Source organism: Aspergillus ruber (genome assembly GCF_000600275.1).
Source record: "Aspergillus ruber CBS 135680 unplaced genomic scaffold scaffold00029, whole genome shotgun sequence".
Lineage (NCBI taxonomy): Eukaryota > Fungi > Ascomycota > Eurotiomycetes > Eurotiales > Aspergillaceae > Aspergillus > Aspergillus ruber.
The window spans coordinates 147,725-165,529 of NW_024467325.1; the positions used below are offsets into that span (position 1 = coordinate 147,725).

General features: G+C 50.2%; 7 protein-coding genes across 7 annotated transcripts; 1 reads left to right on the forward strand and 6 right to left on the reverse strand.

The window, feature by feature from the left end:
- Positions 1-650: 650 nt before the first annotated feature.
- Positions 651-4,827, reverse strand: EURHEDRAFT_415789 (putative importin beta-4 subunit). The gene is made up of 4 exons (XM_040782785.1): positions 4,529-4,827; positions 2,111-4,439; positions 1,126-1,853; positions 651-1,077 (listed from the first exon to the last, which is right to left on the reverse strand). Exons 1-4 carry the CDS (start codon positions 4,572-4,574, stop codon positions 902-904), a joined length of 3,279 nt encoding a protein of 1,092 aa, XP_040635771.1. The 5' UTR covers positions 4,575-4,827; the 3' UTR covers positions 651-901.
- A 382-nt stretch (positions 4,828-5,209) lies between these two features.
- Positions 5,210-9,134, reverse strand: ncr1 (sphingolipid transporter NCR1; the record flags this gene model as incomplete). The annotated part of the gene is made up of 3 exons (XM_040779300.1): positions 5,210-5,313; positions 5,366-8,822; positions 8,871-9,134. 3 exons carry the CDS (start codon positions 9,132-9,134, stop codon positions 5,210-5,212), a joined length of 3,825 nt encoding a protein of 1,274 aa, XP_040635772.1.
- Positions 9,135-9,820: 686 nt separating this feature from the next.
- Positions 9,821-10,936, reverse strand: EURHEDRAFT_463435 (oxidoreductase, short chain dehydrogenase/reductase family; the record flags this gene model as incomplete). The annotated part of the gene is made up of 3 exons (XM_040784881.1): positions 9,821-10,310; positions 10,360-10,723; positions 10,780-10,936. The coding sequence occupies 3 exons, from the start codon at positions 10,934-10,936 to the stop codon at positions 9,821-9,823; spliced, it is 1,011 nt and encodes a 336-aa protein (XP_040635773.1).
- A 274-nt stretch (positions 10,937-11,210) lies between these two features.
- On the reverse strand, positions 11,211-12,424 carry EURHEDRAFT_544489 (uncharacterized protein; the record flags this gene model as incomplete). Its single annotated transcript, XM_040787432.1, has 5 exons — positions 11,211-11,484; positions 11,536-11,620; positions 11,667-11,762; positions 11,798-11,863; positions 12,034-12,424. 5 exons carry the CDS (start codon positions 12,422-12,424, stop codon positions 11,211-11,213), a joined length of 912 nt encoding a protein of 303 aa, XP_040635774.1.
- Positions 12,425-13,623: 1,199 nt separating this feature from the next.
- Positions 13,624-14,152, forward strand: EURHEDRAFT_525766 (uncharacterized protein; the record flags this gene model as incomplete). The annotated part of the gene is made up of 2 exons (XM_040786958.1): positions 13,624-13,633; positions 13,689-14,152. The coding sequence occupies exon 2, from the start codon at positions 13,694-13,696 to the stop codon at positions 14,150-14,152; it is 459 nt and encodes a 152-aa protein (XP_040635775.1). The 5' UTR covers positions 13,624-13,633; positions 13,689-13,693.
- Positions 14,153-15,580: 1,428 nt separating this feature from the next.
- EURHEDRAFT_517913 (uncharacterized protein) lies at positions 15,581-16,461 on the reverse strand (the record flags this gene model as incomplete). Its single annotated transcript, XM_040786610.1, has 4 exons — positions 15,581-15,929; positions 15,986-16,033; positions 16,095-16,262; positions 16,331-16,461. 4 exons carry the CDS (start codon positions 16,459-16,461, stop codon positions 15,581-15,583), a joined length of 696 nt encoding a protein of 231 aa, XP_040635776.1.
- A 451-nt stretch (positions 16,462-16,912) lies between these two features.
- Positions 16,913-17,802, reverse strand: EURHEDRAFT_415798 (uncharacterized protein). The gene has a single exon (XM_040782786.1). The coding sequence runs from the start codon at positions 17,667-17,669 to the stop codon at positions 17,199-17,201; it is 471 nt and encodes a 156-aa protein (XP_040635777.1). The 5' UTR covers positions 17,670-17,802; the 3' UTR covers positions 16,913-17,198.
- Positions 17,803-17,805: the final 3 nt, after the last annotated feature.

Genomic DNA, 17,805 nt, shown 5'->3' on the forward strand with positions numbered 1-17,805 from the left:
TCGCCTCACGGCAACCAGAACGCAGCAGACATCAAACATCGCACATAATCATGACACGTTGCGCGTTGAATTCCCAAGCCAGCATGCCTTCAATCATAGATAAGACACAACTTGAGCCAAAGGTTTTCTCTTTGCGAGACACCACCAACAAGGAGACCGAACCAACCTGAATACCCATCAGCCTTATCCATTATCCATATCAATATCCCACAAGAATATACCGTCGCATCACATCACGGTGCAGATACAGCAATCGCACTCTTCATCTCCACAGTCGCAGCCAAAGCACGGCTTCTGAACGGTCTTGATGGGTTTTTTGATGGAAGATCCGGCGCTGGAGGGGGGTGCCATTGTTGATGTGTGATTGAGGTTTTGGAGGCTAAACGGTATGGGTGGTGGTTCTGCGCGGAGTAGAGTTGGTTAGTATAGATTTCTGTACGATGGAGGAAAAATACTCACTATGGAGTAGGGAGTCTGGGGTTGTCGTGGATGTGTACTCGGAGTATGCAAAGATGAAGGAGATTAGGCTGGTGTTGGAAAGATCAGTCGGTCTAGAGCAGGCAGCCAAGTTGTTGCCCCAGGCCCCACTTCACCGTTGGACAGTGCCTTAAATATCTACAGAGTACGACAACATACAGCATACAAGTACAAGCGCAGTGCAGTGAACATCATTCATAATCATAGCATATGTACAAATCAAATCAACTTTTGTGACTCGTAAATCATTCCAGAATTGATCAAATTCCAGTCCTGTCCATCATCTGCAAGGAGGAATCGCTTCTCCAAGTTCAAGTCCTCAATGCACTCCGGGGTATCGTCTAATGTCATCCATCCGTAAGTCTATATTACTTTTGTGTGTTTGTCATCAAGCCATCACGTATCCATCATTCGATATATGGATTTACAGCTGGTCTGCCCAAGGAGCACAACCCGGCTGAGCCTGGTTGAGCCATTTGACGAGCTCGACGAGCTCGGCCCGGCGCTCATCCTCAAGGGCATCCTCGTCGGTGAGAACGGCCTGGAAGATGGGCAGGAACTGAGGAGTCAGCTCGCGGATAGTGGGGTCCTCCCATTTGTCTGGTCCAGTCAGCAAACGTACTGAGAGTTATACAGAAGAGTACTTACACATCTGGCAAATCATGCGGAACAGAGGGTCGTTCTCCTCGTAGTCGTTTTTGAGAGGCAGGATGTTGATGAGGACAGGAAGGACATCCTTGATGGGAACGTGCTCACGGTGTCTCAGGATCATACGGCTGAGACAACCAGTGGCGTTGTCCTGGAGTCTCGAGACGTTCATCTGCAAGCAGTTCTCGAGACGCGACAGGATGGTGGGGATCTCCTTGACAATTCCGGCATCGTTCGAGTGCTCAAGCAGACGGCCAGCGGCATAGGCAGCGTTGGAACGGGTCTGAGGGTCCTCATCGCTGAGACGGTGGACGAGCAGCTTCAGGAAAGTACCAGAGTACTGGGTGACAGCAGGGCCCATGCCGTTGATGCACTCAGCAAGGACACCGACGGCGGTGGCGCGCTCAAGCGACTCGCTACTGCTAGCATAACGGAGGACGGTCTTCTCGAAGACCTTCCAGAGCTCAGCGAAGCTCTGGCCCAGGGCGGCGGCCATGCCGGAGACAACGTCGAGGGCAGTGTCAACGACAACCCAGTCAAACTCAGAGGTCTCCTCGGGAGCAGCAAACTCGTCCTCACCAAACTCAATCTGGCTGGGGTGCTGCTTGTTGATAATGTCGGTGACCATTTGGATGACATTGTGAAGGGTGGTTTCATTGGCGATGAGAGAAGGACCGCAGTAGCGCAGGTTCTCGGCCATGTTGCGGTTGATGTCCGCGACGGTAGCCCTAGTTGTTCGAAGTTAGAAACCCGAAATCACAAAGCACCACGACGTAAAGTGTATATAAGAGTTTTCTCAGGGTAGATAATTCGTATTTCACATCAATCACGCATTTTGCGGGTAAGAGTGAGCTGGGTATTACGAGGTAATTCATCATTGTGAAAATGACCCGCGTTGAGAGATGCGATTAAGCGTCTTCAAGGCTTGTCCAAGCAAAAAAAAAAAAAAAAAAAAAAAAAAAAAAAGGATTAAAGTGTTACGTACCGATCATCCTCCTCAGACCACATCTTGATGGTAGCAGTCATGAGGATCTCACCAAACTTCTTGACCTCCTTGGCGGGCTCGACCTGCAGGGGCAGACCAGGCTGCCACTTGGGCATCTGACCGGTCTCCTCGGCAATGGCGAACAGCATAGCGTAGGAGCGGTGCAGAGTGGAGATGGTGCTCTTACGGACACCCTCGTAAGGGTGCTCAGCAAGCGGCATAACCTGCTCAATAGTCTTCTCGAAGTAGGGGAGGTAGGCGCTCTTGGTGTGGGTGACAAGGTCGCCAATGACCTCGACAGCGATCTCCTTCTCGAGAGACAAGGGAGTGGTGGCGGTGATGTCGTCCCAAGCATCCTCATCCTCATCCTCGGGGTCAACATCTTCGATGGAACCGTCCTCAGCAACCTCATCGTCGTCGTCAGCGCTAGCAACCTTGACCTTGCGGCCACCGATGGTCACTTCCTGACCGATGAGGTCCTTGCCGGCTTCACCAAGAGAGACATCAAGGTCGGTCTCATCCTGCTCAATACAGGCGAACAGACCCTTGACGACACCATCGAGGAAAGCAGAAAAGTGTTCAACGTACACCTTGGCCATGGCACCCCAGAAAATGTAAGTGCTTTCTTTGAGACGGGAGTGACCAAGGTGGAGGGCCTCCTCGGTGGCTTGCATGAGGGGGCCGACGTAAGGCTGGTAGCGTTCGGGACCAGCAGAGCCGGCCATCTCACCCATGGCATCAGTGACGCTGGCACGGAGATCAAGCTCTTCCTCGCTGTCCTTGACGGTAGCGAACTCCTGGAAGAGGTGCATAGACTCGTCGAAGAAGGGCAGGAAAGAGTCACCAGCAGATGAGGCCAGCGAGCCAAGAGCACCGGCGGCCAAGCCCTTAATGCGGAAATCAGGGTGCTTGAAGAGGCTGTGGAGGATAGGAACCAGCTCGCCCTGGTAGGGGGCAACTTCCTTCTCATCCAGACCGTCAACAACGGAGTCGATGGCGCTGATACCGGCCTTCATGATGTCGAGAGTGGGACCGTCTTCCTCACCCTTGTACTCCTGCATGGCGCTAGCAAGGTTCTTGAAGAGCAAGGGCATGAGACTCTGGTGCTCGGCACTGAGGTCCTCAGCCAGGTCGTCAGCCAAACGGGCAACGGCGTGCAGAGAAGCCTGGCGGACCTTGGGCTCGGGGTCAGCAAGAAGCTGCAGAACCATGGGGAAGATCTCCTTCATCTGAGTGCTGATGAAGTCGGGAGCACCCTCAACACACATGCCCAGGGCCATGATACCGGCCCGACGGTAGTTGGGGTCGGTGTTGTTGAAGTACGAGCCAAGAGCGTGGAGTAGAGGAACAACGACCTGGCTGGGAGGCAAGCTCTGAGCGAGCATGTCGAGCAGACCAAGGGCGGAGCGAGCGGGGGTGATGTCGTCTTCGAGAGAGGGCGAGTCACTGAGCTCGGTGACAATCTCCATAGCGCTACGGGTGAGCTGCTCACCGAGACGCATGCCCTGGACCTTCATCTTGCGGTACTGAATGGTCTGCATGAGGAAGCTGATGGCCTGGGTACGGGTGTCATCGTCGACCTCGGTGTTGGTAGCGAGCTCGTTCATGAAGACGACCAGGTCCTTGAGGTGGACGGTCAAGATAGCGGGGTCGCATCCCAGGAGGGTCTGGAAGACCTCGAACGCCTGCATGACGCGGTCCTCCTCCTGCTTGTCGATGGAGTCCTTGAGGACGGCAACCATGGGGGGAACGAACTCCTGGAAAGCCTTGACGGGGGCCTCATCCTCATCCGAGTCCAAGTTCATGGCAATCTTGCTCAGGGCGAGCAGAGTGTTGATGCGGACTTCCTCGCTCTCAGGGTCACGGATGGTCTTGCTGAACAGGGTGAACAGCTCCTGGTACTTCTCCTCGAAGCCCTCCCCGAGAGTCTCAAGGATGGTGAATAGAATGTAGGTACCAACGACACGCTCCTCCACATTGCTGCTACCGGAGGCTTGGACGAGGAAGTTGGGCAGGTCAGCCCACTCGCCATCGTTCAGATCAATCTTGGCGATGGCAGAGATGATACGGGCCACCGAGTGACGGACCAACGAAGAGCCCTCGCCCAGGGTAGAACGGACAAGCTGTTCTCTGATCTGAGGCTTCTGACTGGCATCAACCTTCACCCAGTGTTTTGTGACGAGCGAGCGGGCCTCGACGGCGGCCAGCTGTCTCAGGTTGGAGTCCTCATGAGCGGTTGCAACCTGGATAAGGAGAACAAGCGATTGAGGCTGGTTGTAGTACTCGCGCTGCAGAATGCCGGTGGCTTCCTTAACGTTGCCCTGAGTGGCTGCAAAACGTGTCAGCGCAGTTCTTCACGTCAATCCGACGGTGCAGAAATTTTCTGATGCTCCAGATTCGGGAATAGGGAAAACTCACGGTTCAGGACAACCTGCAACTGCTGCAAAAACCGCTGTTGGTCCATGACGAATAGAAATAGAGAATCAAAAGAGAGAAATATAATAAAAAGGACAGAATATAAGAAAACTGTCCAGCCCTCGTACACAGAGGGGTATTGCCAGATGAGAGCTGACTGCAGTCAAAACTCCCAGGGGTATCACAACAACAAAAAAAAAAGAAAGCAAAAAGACACAAAAGAAAAGGGAGAATGTGCGAGAGAAGAAAAGAGAAGAGAAAAAAGGAAAGTGGGAGAAGAAGAGGATAAAATATACACAGCGGGGACCAGAAAAAAAAAATTAAAAACAGCCCACTCTATGAAAATTCAGTTTTTTTTTTTCTTCTCACCGCGTTTGCACGTGTTTTCCGCGGTCACGGGACTCCACATGCCCCTTTAGGTATACTTATAGCCTACATCCATGGATCAAATTCAAGATTAGCCAACTGAGTTGGGCCAACTGATTAGACATTCTTCTCTTCCACGGTATGAAAGCGGCATATTTATTCGAGAATCTGTCCAAACTCCAGTATCCTAAACTCCCTTCTCATACATACAAGCAAGACATGAAGACAAAAACAAAAAAAAAAACCCCTCATTATTCCAATCATTCATAGACACAGTAGCATAGCAATAGTTTCTCGTCGTGACCATATGGAAGTATACTAGTATTCTTCCGAGTCGTAATCATCGTCAGCCAGGATAGACCGATATCCCCTAGACGCAAGGTTTTCTTCTAGACCTCCATCGGATCCGGGATCCGCGTATCCTATCTCGTTAGCACAGGTAATCGAATTAAAGAAAAGAAAGAAAGAACCTACCATCGCCACCAAAGTAGCTAAGTGCCACCGGCAGGAAAATAAGCGCATGAATTGCAGCAAAGACTACCAACGCCAACCAAACACGGAAGTAGTAGATCTCGAAAATCTTGCTCCGTGTAAATGCCAACACACAAACACCCAACAACTTGGTCACGGTGATACCGCTGAACACACTGCCACCAACATTGACCAGTGCCGTCCATGCTCGGGCATTCTTGCCGCGGAATTTGGTAGGGACCTGGGCCATGATGGTTCGGGAAGGGAACATGAATGCACGGGCGATGTGGGCGCAGAATTCCACACCGATTCCGACGCAAATGACTAGATTGACCAATGACACAGCGTTGAGTGAGACGCCAGCGATGGCCATGGTGCCGATAATGTCCACCACGATCATGACAACTGTTGTAGTGACAACGACTCCCGTCGCGATTGAACCCAAGATGGTAGATGTGATGGCAAAGATAATGGCAACGGCAGATCCAAGCAGCGTACCCGTCAGCTGCACAATAGACACATACTGGTCGAAGAAGATATACGACTTGGCGTACGGGAACACATCGATATTGTGCTCCCTCGAGATGTCATCTGCGATGCGACGAGCAGAAATGTACGACTGGATGTAGTCATCCTGAGTTCGTAGAGGGGCGTGGCTAGTCCTGAAATTGGTCGCGCTAGTCATAATCCGCTTGGGGTCAATGACAAGTGCGTTGCTGTAAGGTGCCTTTCCTCCCAATGGACACGAGGCGTCTGTAGGCGACTCGATCCATTTCTGCACGTAGTGGACGAACTCGTCTCCCTCGGGCATACCATAGAGGGAAATATTCCATGGGATAGCTCGGTCCTCGAAGCAAATCTTCCCATTCTCTTTACAGCAGTCCTGCTGCGGGTTGAGCCAGTAGAAGAAGTCGTCGATCCAGCTCGCAACTGATCCTGCGATGTAAGAAACATTTGGTCGTTTCGACTCTTGCTCCAAGACGAATGGCAGCGAGTATTCATCACATGACGTGAAGCGCCCGCAGAGCTGCTGCTGGTGGCTGCGCTCGGTCACGTTGACGTTTCGCGTCACAAAATACACAGGCTGTCCGGTACCAAAGTAATCATCGAGATCATTGAAGTACTGGATCAGGTAAGAGTCGCTGGGCAACGCGATGCGTTGGTCCAATCCAAGGGGCAATTTAGGTATCAAAGCCAGACCAGCTGTCAAAAGACCTAAGAACGCAATCACAACAACGGCCTTGACCCGGCGCTCAAGGATAATCGGTGCATATACCTTGCGGATAAACCGCTGAAGTCCGCTCTCTGCCTCCTGATCCTCGTACAGTGGCTCATCGGGCATGCCGGATGAGTTCGCCTTGCGGACGGTGAGACAGGGAAGGCAATCCGCGCGCAGACTCTCTACCCGTTTCTGGTTCAGCGCAAGGACGGAGATAAACATGGTAATCTGCAGGATGGCATTGATGAAAACTGCCCCAGCAGCGTAAGCGGCGAAGTTCTTCACGGCTGGCATTCCAACGAAAATACCAAGGGCAAATGCGACAGTCTCCGTGATAGCGGAGAGGAAGATACTGGGGCCAATTCTTCCTACCGCGCGAGCTACCCGCTCGTCGATTTCTTCATCCGGATGACTGACGTTGATGCGTTCGAATTCGTGGACGATCAAAAAGATATTGTCCACACCAACAGCAAGGACAAGGAACGGGATGACTTCTGCAATGATCAACGTCGCCTTGACTCCAGTCACAGAGAAGAGCCCAACAGACGCCGAGACAGACATCAAAACAATGGCGATCCCGACAATCCCTAGAGTAAACTTCGATTGAACCAAAGCGTTGGCAGGGTTGCTGAACAGCGACCTCCAGGTGACCGTAACAGAGCCCAATGCAAGCGATGCGTAGATAAACATAATGATGTAGCTGATAACCACAATCTTCGCGTCTGTGTTGGTGGACTTGTTCAGTTCCTGCTCCAGGCTGATCTCAGCGTTGAAAGAAACCCGCAGACCACGTTCATTCGCTTCTTCTTGCACAACCTCGAAGATGCGCTTGAAGCTGTCTTCCCAGTCCATGGCCTTGGCCTCTCCTTCACTGCCTTGAGCATGGTTGTTTACGACCCATGTGGCAACCAACGCTTGAGCGTCAAACGGGTCTCCGGTGTGTTCATACCCACCCAGAATCATCTCCGGCTTAAGAGGCTGGCTGAAGTCAGGTAGACAGCTCACATCACCAGGCGAATCCAGACAGTGCCTAAGCCGCTCCTCCCAAGTGTCAGGGTCAAGATTCCATACGGTACCGCCAAAGTAACCAGTCACGGATTGAATGACACATGCATCACCGGTAGGCTTGAAGCAGACGTCGTCCAAGATCAGTTCGCGTTCCAACGAAATCATCCGACGAACACGAGACTCGACATCAAACCACCAGCTCAATGTATCGTAATCTAGAATCCGCCCGTATCCACCGGGAGCACTGTCGTTCACAAGGAAGGCTTGCTCGGCCCGGTAGAAAGGTCCAAAGTTCTCATCGAAATACGCCTTCTCCTGCGCAGCCGGTGAGCTAGGACTAACCCACAAGCGTACCGGATCCGTTTCAACGGTGAATCTCAGCCAACCCAAGCTCATCAGACCGACCACAACGATACTGGTGATGATCGTTATTGCCGGGAAGCGGGCGCAAGCACCTCCAATCCGGCTGAAGAGCGCTCCCAAAGCAGAGTTTAATTTGTACACACCGCGCGGCTGTTCGAGATATCCGCCAGCATGAACAATATCACCCTCATCCTCGTCGTCACTTGGTGCAGGGTCCTGAAGCAATCGAACTCGTTCAGGCTTGCGGTAGCGGTGTTCTCTGTACGTGAAGTAGCTCGATACCGTCACGATCAACAGCAGGAAGACAGAGTAAACGAGGATGACAGAGAAAGACAAGCATGGAAGCAGACCAACGTGGCAGTAGTGAACCGTGTCAACCTCAGGCAACGGCTTGCAAACCTCCGGACAATCCACGCAGGAACAGCGAAAGGCCTCGTCTGGATCATTGCAAGACTTTGGCTTTATGGGCAAAGCCTTCATGCCCTGGTCATCATCACTGGGCTCTGTTCTGTAGTTGATCTGGAACGGGCTACCCAGCAATTTCTTGTCTCCAAGGAATTTGAGGAACTGAGCGTAGCTTTTGGCGCCACCACCGATGAAGTCGATAGCCTTGCCGCCCGATGCACCGTTCTTCACATTTTTGCAGCTGTCATAGAATCCGCTCTGATATTCCTCCGACCAGACATTCTCTATTTCGGTCACAAGGTATTTCCCAGAACTAGCCTTTTCCGTTTCGGTGACGTTCACGAAAAGCGACTGGTCGGGCGAGCAGGTAAAGGTACAGAAGATATTGTAAAAGTTCTCCCTACACGCAGGACACGATGCGATGATTGATTCGGCGAGCTTCAGGTTGCTCGCCAGCGCGTCGACCTGCCATTATTAGCTCACAGTTCTCCTTCCACTTTGCAAATGACGTACCTGCTCCTCAAGACAGCAAACCGGGCCCTCTTCCCATTTACTCCCACACAGATCGACCAGCTTCTTCCGTACCGGAGTCTCCGGCTTCTCCGCAAGACCGTTATCGGGACATGGCAGCTCTCCACCAAAGAACGATTGTTTCCCACAATGACCACGGATAGCACAGCGGCCCTCCTCATGTATATTTGTTTCTCCTTCAGCGAAGACCAGCGATGACGATGACAAGAGGGCGCCGACGATGGGGATGAAGCGGAGTCCCCGCATCGTTGGGGTTGGTTCGTGACGAGATCCGGCTCGACAAAGATCGGTAATGGGCTTGTGAGGTCCTAGAGAAGATAAACAGTAAATTCCGTATCCAAATCCCAGCTTAGCGCCGTCGACGTTGAGAGATGCTCGTGAGGCCGTGGATGACCCGAAAGCGGTCGCGGCGCTCAGGAACACCAGCTGAGGTGATCTGCTAAGGACGGAGGAATCCGGAGCGTGTCGCAATTATATCCAAAACACGCTAAATAAGACCAGGAGTGCATGAATTTTGTCTGAGCCTCAGCCCGGGGAAAGACAGAATGGATGAGCAGAGGAGGGTTGGAGAGCTTGGGCGATGACGATGACGATAGACGGTGCAAGGTAGTGCAAGGGCGGTTACTACGTAAGCGGAGAGCCGACTGGGGATGCTAGCACAACTACTCCAAGGTCAGGACCTGGTCTCGTATGTATCGGCAAGAATAAATGCTGGTTCTCTACTGGACCATAACAATGAATTGACTGGCTCACATTTGCACACGCTTACCAGGGGTAATCGACGCCGTATAATATATCGCGAAAAGGAAGCAAAGGAGCATACAGCTGTTCTACTTCATTACTTTGCTTGGACACAACACCTGCATGCTCTGTCGTGGCTCGAATCAGAAGACCTCCATCTGCACAGTTGATCCACGCCTCACTTAGGGGAATCAGGTGTCCCGATCCTGCTCTGGTTGAGGACATAGGGAGCATCGACAGCTGTTATAGTCTAGAAAACCAAACCACCACCTGGCAATATCGTCAGCATCGTTGTCATTAACTGAGTCAAATAACATACCATCAACAACCAAATCCGTTCCATTCACATAACTCCCCCCAATATCACTACAAAGAAAAATGACCGGCCCAGTCATCTCCTGCGGCGACCCCATCCTACGCATCGGATTGCGATCTGCCCAGATCGCTCGCCAAGGCGCAAGATCCTCACCTTCATTGAGAACAGTATCCATGTATCCGGGCGAGATGGAATTGACACGGATGCCATATCGAGTCCATTCCGCGGCGAGACTGTTGCGTATGTGCAGGACCGCGGATTTAGAGACGTTATAGGCGATTTGGGGCTGGGGGTAGTTGACGCGATGGCCACTGATGGAGGAGATTAGGACAATTTTCCCACCGTGGCCGCTAGATATCATGTGTCTGCCTGTGTTAGCTTATCTTGCGGGACGGTAGGTCATGGAGAACTCACTTCCCAACAGTTTGCGCAGCAATCCACGAACCAGTCGTGTTGACATCAATTACCCGCCTCCACTGCTCGATGGACAGGTTCTCTGCTGCAACGCAATTGACCATACCAGCAAAGCAGCAGAGGATAGTCAGATCTCCTAGTTGGTCCCGGACCTTCTGCACTGTCTCGCGCATTCCATCTGCATCTGTGACATCGCATGGTTCCGCTAGTATCTTCGCGCTGGGGAAGTCGGCTCGAAGAGTCTCGATAGCTGATTGCCCTTTCTCTATGGCAGTGGGTAGATCGAGTAGGGCGATTCCAGAGAGACCGTGTTCGAGGAGGGCTCGGGCTGAGGCGAGGGCTAGCATGCCTGTGCCGCCAGTAACTAGCACGGGATGGTTTGTTAGTATGTAGCAGAGTAGCTTGACCGAGTCTACATACACACTGCATTTCCATTAACGCCAAACCTCATCGCAGCTCTCTCCTGAGCCGTGGTATTCGCTGGGAACAGAGCCGGCGGGGGTGTCAACATAGAAGCCGGATCGAGCTCTCCCAGCTGAATCCATGGCATTTTGGGGAGGGGGATTTCTGAAGCCATCTTCTCTAGTAGTAGCGAGCTAACTGCGTATGAGAAGGTCCAGATAGTCAGATATAGAGGTTTTGACTTGTTCTGCCAGTAAATTGAAGGCCACCCCGCGTTGGCTATATATAGTCCGCCCTGCTTTCTCCGCATCGACTACCCCAGACTGTAACACGATGTAGCTTCGGGCCGCAGTGCCCCGGACTTTCGCAAGGAGTATAAGGGTAACTAACAGTGGTAGCATTAAGCTATCTTAACCGAAAAAAAGTAAGCAGACACACACCAAGTACCATTACCTATCCCACCCGACAATAATATACCCAGAGTACTTCCCATCAACTTTCCTCCTCTTCACCCCTCTCTTATTCGGCGTAAATTCCTCTCCATAAATCTTAAAGAACTCATGCGGTTTCTGTGGTCCTTCGCCCATGGTGACATCGCAAAATGCCGTGGTAGCCATGTAGTTTGTTTTGCCCTCGCGGACAAGCGAGTAGTATTCGACTAGGAATTGGATTTCTGTATCGTTTGTGTCGATGTGTTTGCGGAGGACTTGCTTTGCCTCGCGGCTTTCATATCATTAGCATATATTGCTATAACGGGGCAAGGAGGAGCTGTACTCAGGTATAACTTCGAATTTCATATTGGCTTTTAAAGCTTTGCTAGCTGCTTTGGCGAGTTCATGGCCGTTTAGAAAGGTGGTGCCTGTCTTGTCAGCCCTATTTATGCTTATATCCGGGGTTATCCATACCAGTAATGGTCGTCAATTGACCACGATGCTTATCATCTAAGCCATGAGATCCTTTTCCTGTCAGGACATGGGCAGCCAGGAGTGCGACATCCTGGACTGTTAACAATGTTCAGATATAAACAAGAGCAGACTCATGCCCAGCACAACCAGAGCAAACTTATGCTGTTGCCCAATAGGCAGGGACAGGGCACCTCTCCCTTCGCCTGATGAGCATACGAAGCAGATTCTCGGTATAAACCGGCCCTACCCATTAGCAACCAAACATATGAATCAAAGGGAAGGGAAGGCACCGAATTATAACCAGACACTCCCCCGTCCTCGACGGCGCATCCCCATTAAACCCCATAAACAACGCCTCCAAACCCACAAACTCCTAGTTTAGGCTGCCTATCCCTCTCCGCAAGATCACACCCCGCCGCAGTAATGAGCACAATATTCGGAACATCCGCCATCTTCACCACTTCAATTAACTCCGCCGTAACATCAGTCTTATGTTTCGACGCCGGCAGAATCATACACACCGTGTCCACATTATTATCCTTGATACTGGTCACGACGTTTTTGACGCGGCCCGGTTGATGAGGGACGATGATGGCGCCGAGCTGGATGAGGTCTTTGCAGTGGTGGGTGGTGAGGTTGAGGGTTCGGCCTGAGACGGAGGAGATGGCTTTGAAGATGTTTTCATCATCGAGGAGGAGTTCGGCAATTACGAAGCGGGTGTTGCCTTCGGTGAAAGTGATGCAGACATAGTGGGACATGGCGGGTGGATAGGCTGGGGATGATATTTGTAGTCGAGTAAGGATTGGGGGCCCAAAGGATTCGTTTCTGGGGAAACTAAAATTACACTAGGACATAATGCGTCGTAATACGCTGATGGTAGAATAATGGAAGTCAATTCTGGAGGTCGAGGCATGGTTCAGTTCTGCCCTGGTAGGTGCCAGATGGTGAGAAATCGAAGAGAATGGTGTCTACAAGACAATATGTCTACACCAACAGAGTTTATAATCTACTGCAATAAGCATGAATCTAATTGGCGAGTCAATAAATTATAAATTATACAATAGATCTCGCTATCCACATCTCAGGGCCATCACCGTTCGTTCATGATGGCTTACCTCACCATAATGAGGACGGAATGCATAGCAAACACGGAAATACGGGCCCTTTCTAATCCCATTAGGATCAAAAAGGTAAATTTGGAGTGCTAGGCGCGGCTGTAGCTCTTTGCCTAGGATCTGAAGCTTTCATATTCACGCTTTGCCTGGCGCTCAGAGCGGCTCGCCAGCCCTAAGACCCCCATATCCGTATGTACACGCTTATTAATCCGTACATATCACTGACACACTAAAACATACTAAAAAAGAAAGGAATTAAGCTACCTAATCACTCATACTGCCCTTATTTGCATTCAACAAAACAAGCAAGCCCTAGTTGAGCCGTACACACGCACGCCCCAGCTTGCAATCACACACTACGAATAAATCCAACTGCCAACCATTACTAAACCATAGCAATCTCCAAACCTAATGGCGTGCCCATGTAGACATATCTCACCGACATCTACGTACCTGCAGTATGACCGCAGACTGCAGATATCAACTGAAGACTTCATTGGGCAAGACACACTCTGACAGCTATTCACCTCTTTACCCTATTTCTGGTTTATTTTAAAAATCTACTTCTCTTTGTCTGTCGCGCTATGCATTGTAATAGTTACGTTATCTGGGCAGGGGTGTTGGTTTGGCATGGAATTGTAGGGTATGATTGGTTGTGATGTAGATTAAAAGACAAACAATAATATAATCGCTTCCTAAGCTGGAGCTATAAAAGCTTTCAAAGTTTGCTTGATTTCGAAGACCAGTTCATTAAGTCAGCTTTTTTATCTAAAGTCGTTGAGACGGACGAGTCCAAAACATAAAGAAAAGATGGAAAAAAAAAAAAAAAGAAAGAAAGAAAGAAAGATACCAGTAAGAATTCTATCTCCCAAGATCCAATTCAATTATCTTGCCTAATCTCTACAAGCCACAATGCCTGACTTCGAAAACTTATACCAAAAAGCCGAAGCAGGCGATCTCAAAAGCCTCCACAGCTACTGCCGCTACTACCTCAACAACCTAGGCACTATAATCGAAACCTCCACAGAGGTATTCGTCTGCACTGACAAGAAATTCATCATGCGAGACAAAACCACACGCATCCTCCTGCGCGGCGAAGTCTCAGACATAGAGGACCTCGAGAGCATGAAGGAAAGCCTCTCGCGTGATCTTTTCAAAGATATTGGGGATCGCGAGGAGGCTTGTACTGCGTTTGGGTTTGCGGCAACAATGGTTGGTGGTTTGAAGTGTGCATTTGTTGAGGTAGTTAGGTATCCGGATGGGAGTGTTTGGATTGGTGTAGAGGGGCCGTTGAGTCTTAAGGAGAGGGATGTTGATGTCCAGGGGGCTTTGAGGCAGATTTTAGAGAGATGTTCGTTTCGCGAGGAGTGAAGCAACTTGCGAGTAAGACTTCAGCTGTCATTATGTGTTGTGGCTGTTGTCCATATTAGACTTTAATTAGAGATTATTGAAGATACAAATAATACTCGTCTGGTTTAGGTCGTAGCTCATACATGCGTAGCGTAGATGCAGGTGAAAATAATCCTGGCTCAGCAAAGGATAATGAGACTGAGGCGTCAATTGAATTAGAGCATTTACGTAGACGTATATTCTTGCAATACGACTGTACCCATTAAGCAAACAAGTTTCTCATTCGTCCTAGAAAAGCCCTAATCTTCTGCACACCGTGACCTACCAGGCCCTTGCTTTCTAAGAGCCTCTAGCTACTTGTCACACGTAAAGTAAACACGATACTATCTGACAGCAGCGCCTGGTCTAACTTGAAATGGCGGGTTTCGATTGGCTGCGATACGGTTTATAAAAAGCTACTGATAGATAGCTGGAACAAATTTCACTGGCCAGAGTAACAAACAACGAATGAAACACTGACTAGACTGAGCCTATCAGAAACCGATTCAAACCGTCCAAAACCAAAGACCAATTCCTACCGTTGAAATGCAAAACCAAAAGAGTTTATCAAAACAAGCAGGCAAGCCAACGAGTCCTGCCTTCCAGAAATCTCATCGTAACCAACCGGCCTGCAGAACACCATATTAACACCAAGATTCTCAAAAATCTTCGAGGATTTGTACCAGAAATCAATAGGCGGCGATCTAGAAAGCTTCTAGTCTTACTGCACCAAGTATCTCCACCAGTTGTTGAGAAAAGTCGATTCCTCCGTTAGAGGACCCATGAATGCGTTCCAACCGTCCTGGGAACCTTCGCGGACAACTAGGGAGCTTATCATTAAAAAGTATGACTGGAAAATTTTGAGGGGTATGCTTCTGTTTCCGAAGACCGAGGCATTGAGAGCTCGGCTGGCGCTGGAGGCTCAGAGGATTATTGCAGCCCGACAGCAAGAGCCCGTTAGTATTTGGAATATCCTTGCGCCTGCAGCCTTGGCTTTTGGTGGTATAAGGAGTGAATTCTCCCATGTGAAGCCGGATGGCGAGGCGGAGATTCTGGACGGACCGTTGAGCTCCAAGAGTGACCAGGATGTTATCGAGGATCGCCTGAGAGATTGTTTGAGAATAGCGACCGAGTATTCTATTATCGCACGTCAAAGGCTTCGAGACATGATATCAAGCCAACGAGCAGTGACTTGATGTCTGTCTCTGTGTTGCGGATGCCTCTATGCATGGCTTCGTTGGTGTCTGTTGGGGAAACCACAGTCACTGTCTTCCTCGATGATCTTTTGCTTCCATGTTTTTGATATTGTGTTTGACCGTCTCCGTTTCTCAGTAACTCAAATCTTGTGTGATGCCGTAGTTGTTCATTAATGGTGTGAAATAGCAAGTCACAATTCAATAGTGGAGACCGTTAGAGCCGTACCAAGCCCTGTCGAATAGAAGCCGTCAACTCGAACGGCATCTTCAGACTATGCAGAAGACACGACTCCAGCATCTCCCTCTGTCCCATCCCGGGCCTGCCGCAATATCGCTTGTGGTATAGTTGTAGGAACTCAGAGAATTCAGTATTTCCCGAGTAATCCATCCGTTCTGCCACCTCCCTGCATAGGTTTTTCGCATCACCGGGTAGGTAATCGCTGCTTTTGCGGGACATTGACTGAACGAAATGGGGGACGAAGACACGCATCATCTTGTGTAGATAGAGATGGTCGTCGGCACGGCATAGCCCGAGGTCACTTCTTCCGGTCACCAATAGTGCTCTGGGGCATCGATCGTTAGCGAATAGTTGAATCAAGAATGCACTGAAATGACGGACATGTATACATAACGATCTTGTACATAGGGAGATATTTCAGATTCATCACTGTTGATCGATTAGTGACCCGTTACAACCAGGGGAGTCGAGTACTAGTGTTGAAACGTACATTGGAACTTCAGCCACGATCAGTGTGGGTATGCTAACATTCTTCAAAAGTGTTTCGACAAATTGGCTTGCGGGAGTGGATACATCGTCCTGCCCGTTGACATGCGTGCAAACTCCGTTGATGAACCGATATCGCGAGGTGCTATTCTCATCAGTGCTACCGAATATCCTAGTGAAGCAACTACTTGTTAGCACTGGCGCTCTCAACCGGGTAGAAGAAGGGGCGATGCGACTCACGGATCGCCTTGCTGGCTCAGGACAGCGACGTTTGCATCCACTACCACTTGGTCTGGGCATAAAGCTTTCTCGTGGCTCCCATGAAGGAAGAAATAGCGCATTGATCCCTGGCCGCCGGTCCTGTAGAGCATGTCGGGCCGAAAGCAGCACCAGTCCTCGGTAGACAGCATCCGCAGGGTTCTAACAAGGGGCCGATTTCGCTGATAAACGAGAACCAGAGGGGCAAGCCGTGTGGTGGGGTCAGCTCATTGTATGAAGAATCAGCAGTTCTTCATGTATGTGGTCGTCAATAAACGGCAGGCGCGGGGAGAAAAGAAGAAACTCTGCGGCCCAATCTACGAAAACGGCCGTGCTCCTGTAGCTGCTAGTTAGCGTTTCTATTTTGATCTTCCTGGTGGACTCGTGCATATACATATATCATCATCCGAACTGCCATAATGTGCATCAAGCATACCGGACCAGATCCCGAGCCCTCCGAGTTCCGAATCCCGAGTGTAGCTTGAAGGCTTAGTATGGAAGTACAGAACTGCCTTTATATTGTTACATCGGTTTAAATCAAAATAGAAGCTGGCGTTCATGTTCAGCGTAACCTGGTTGCGCTTTAATTTCCAATTGGTTTGCCAAAGTAGAGATCATTGTACACACTGAAAATGTAATCTCAATCCGAATCCCATTAGGTATAATACCACTCTAGAAATAGCCTGCCATTCTGGCAGACTCGAAAACAATATTCCAACGTCGCCAATCCATTTAACCAAATATACGCCTTGTATCCAAGCCAAAGAAACAAACACCATACCCCTCAAATCCCGCATAAACACCAGAAACACCCCACCAAATCCGTCCTTTATCACCGATTCAATCCAAATCAAACAACCCCCTCCCCTTTTTCCTTCTCCGTTGCTGGCGTCGCAGGTTCATATGCTGGCAACATGTCCCCAAGCGAAACATCCGGCCTCGCCCACGCAAACTCCGTCTTCCTCGGTAGCCCCAACATTTTCTCGCGCACGGCGTTCTCCAACGCAGTCTGCCTTTCTTGCTCTTCCTGTGGCGAGAGGAAGCGAGGGGAACCGTCCCAGTCGATTATCACGGCGCCACTGATATCGTTGTAGCGGGGTGGGTGTTGTTCGATGTGTTCTTGTTTTGTTGCTGTTATTGTGGATTGGTCCTGTGCGATGGAGGGAGGTTCTGGAGATGATGTGTTCGTGGATTGGGTGGAGGGTGACATTAGGGAATTGACGTCTTCCCAGGTTGATGATGGGGGTTCGGCATCTGATGATGGTTGGTTGTGTAGCTGCGTATATCCCGGAGCGGGCGTCGAACTGAAGAATGGATTCATTGTGTTCCGTACACAGTATATCTCAAAGGAAAGCAACCTGTTTGTTTGTCTAATGTTTGCTAGTTGCTAGGAAGAATGTGTCCAAATATGTACCTGTACTCCTGACAAACACGTGAATTGCGTCCGTACCTGGGGT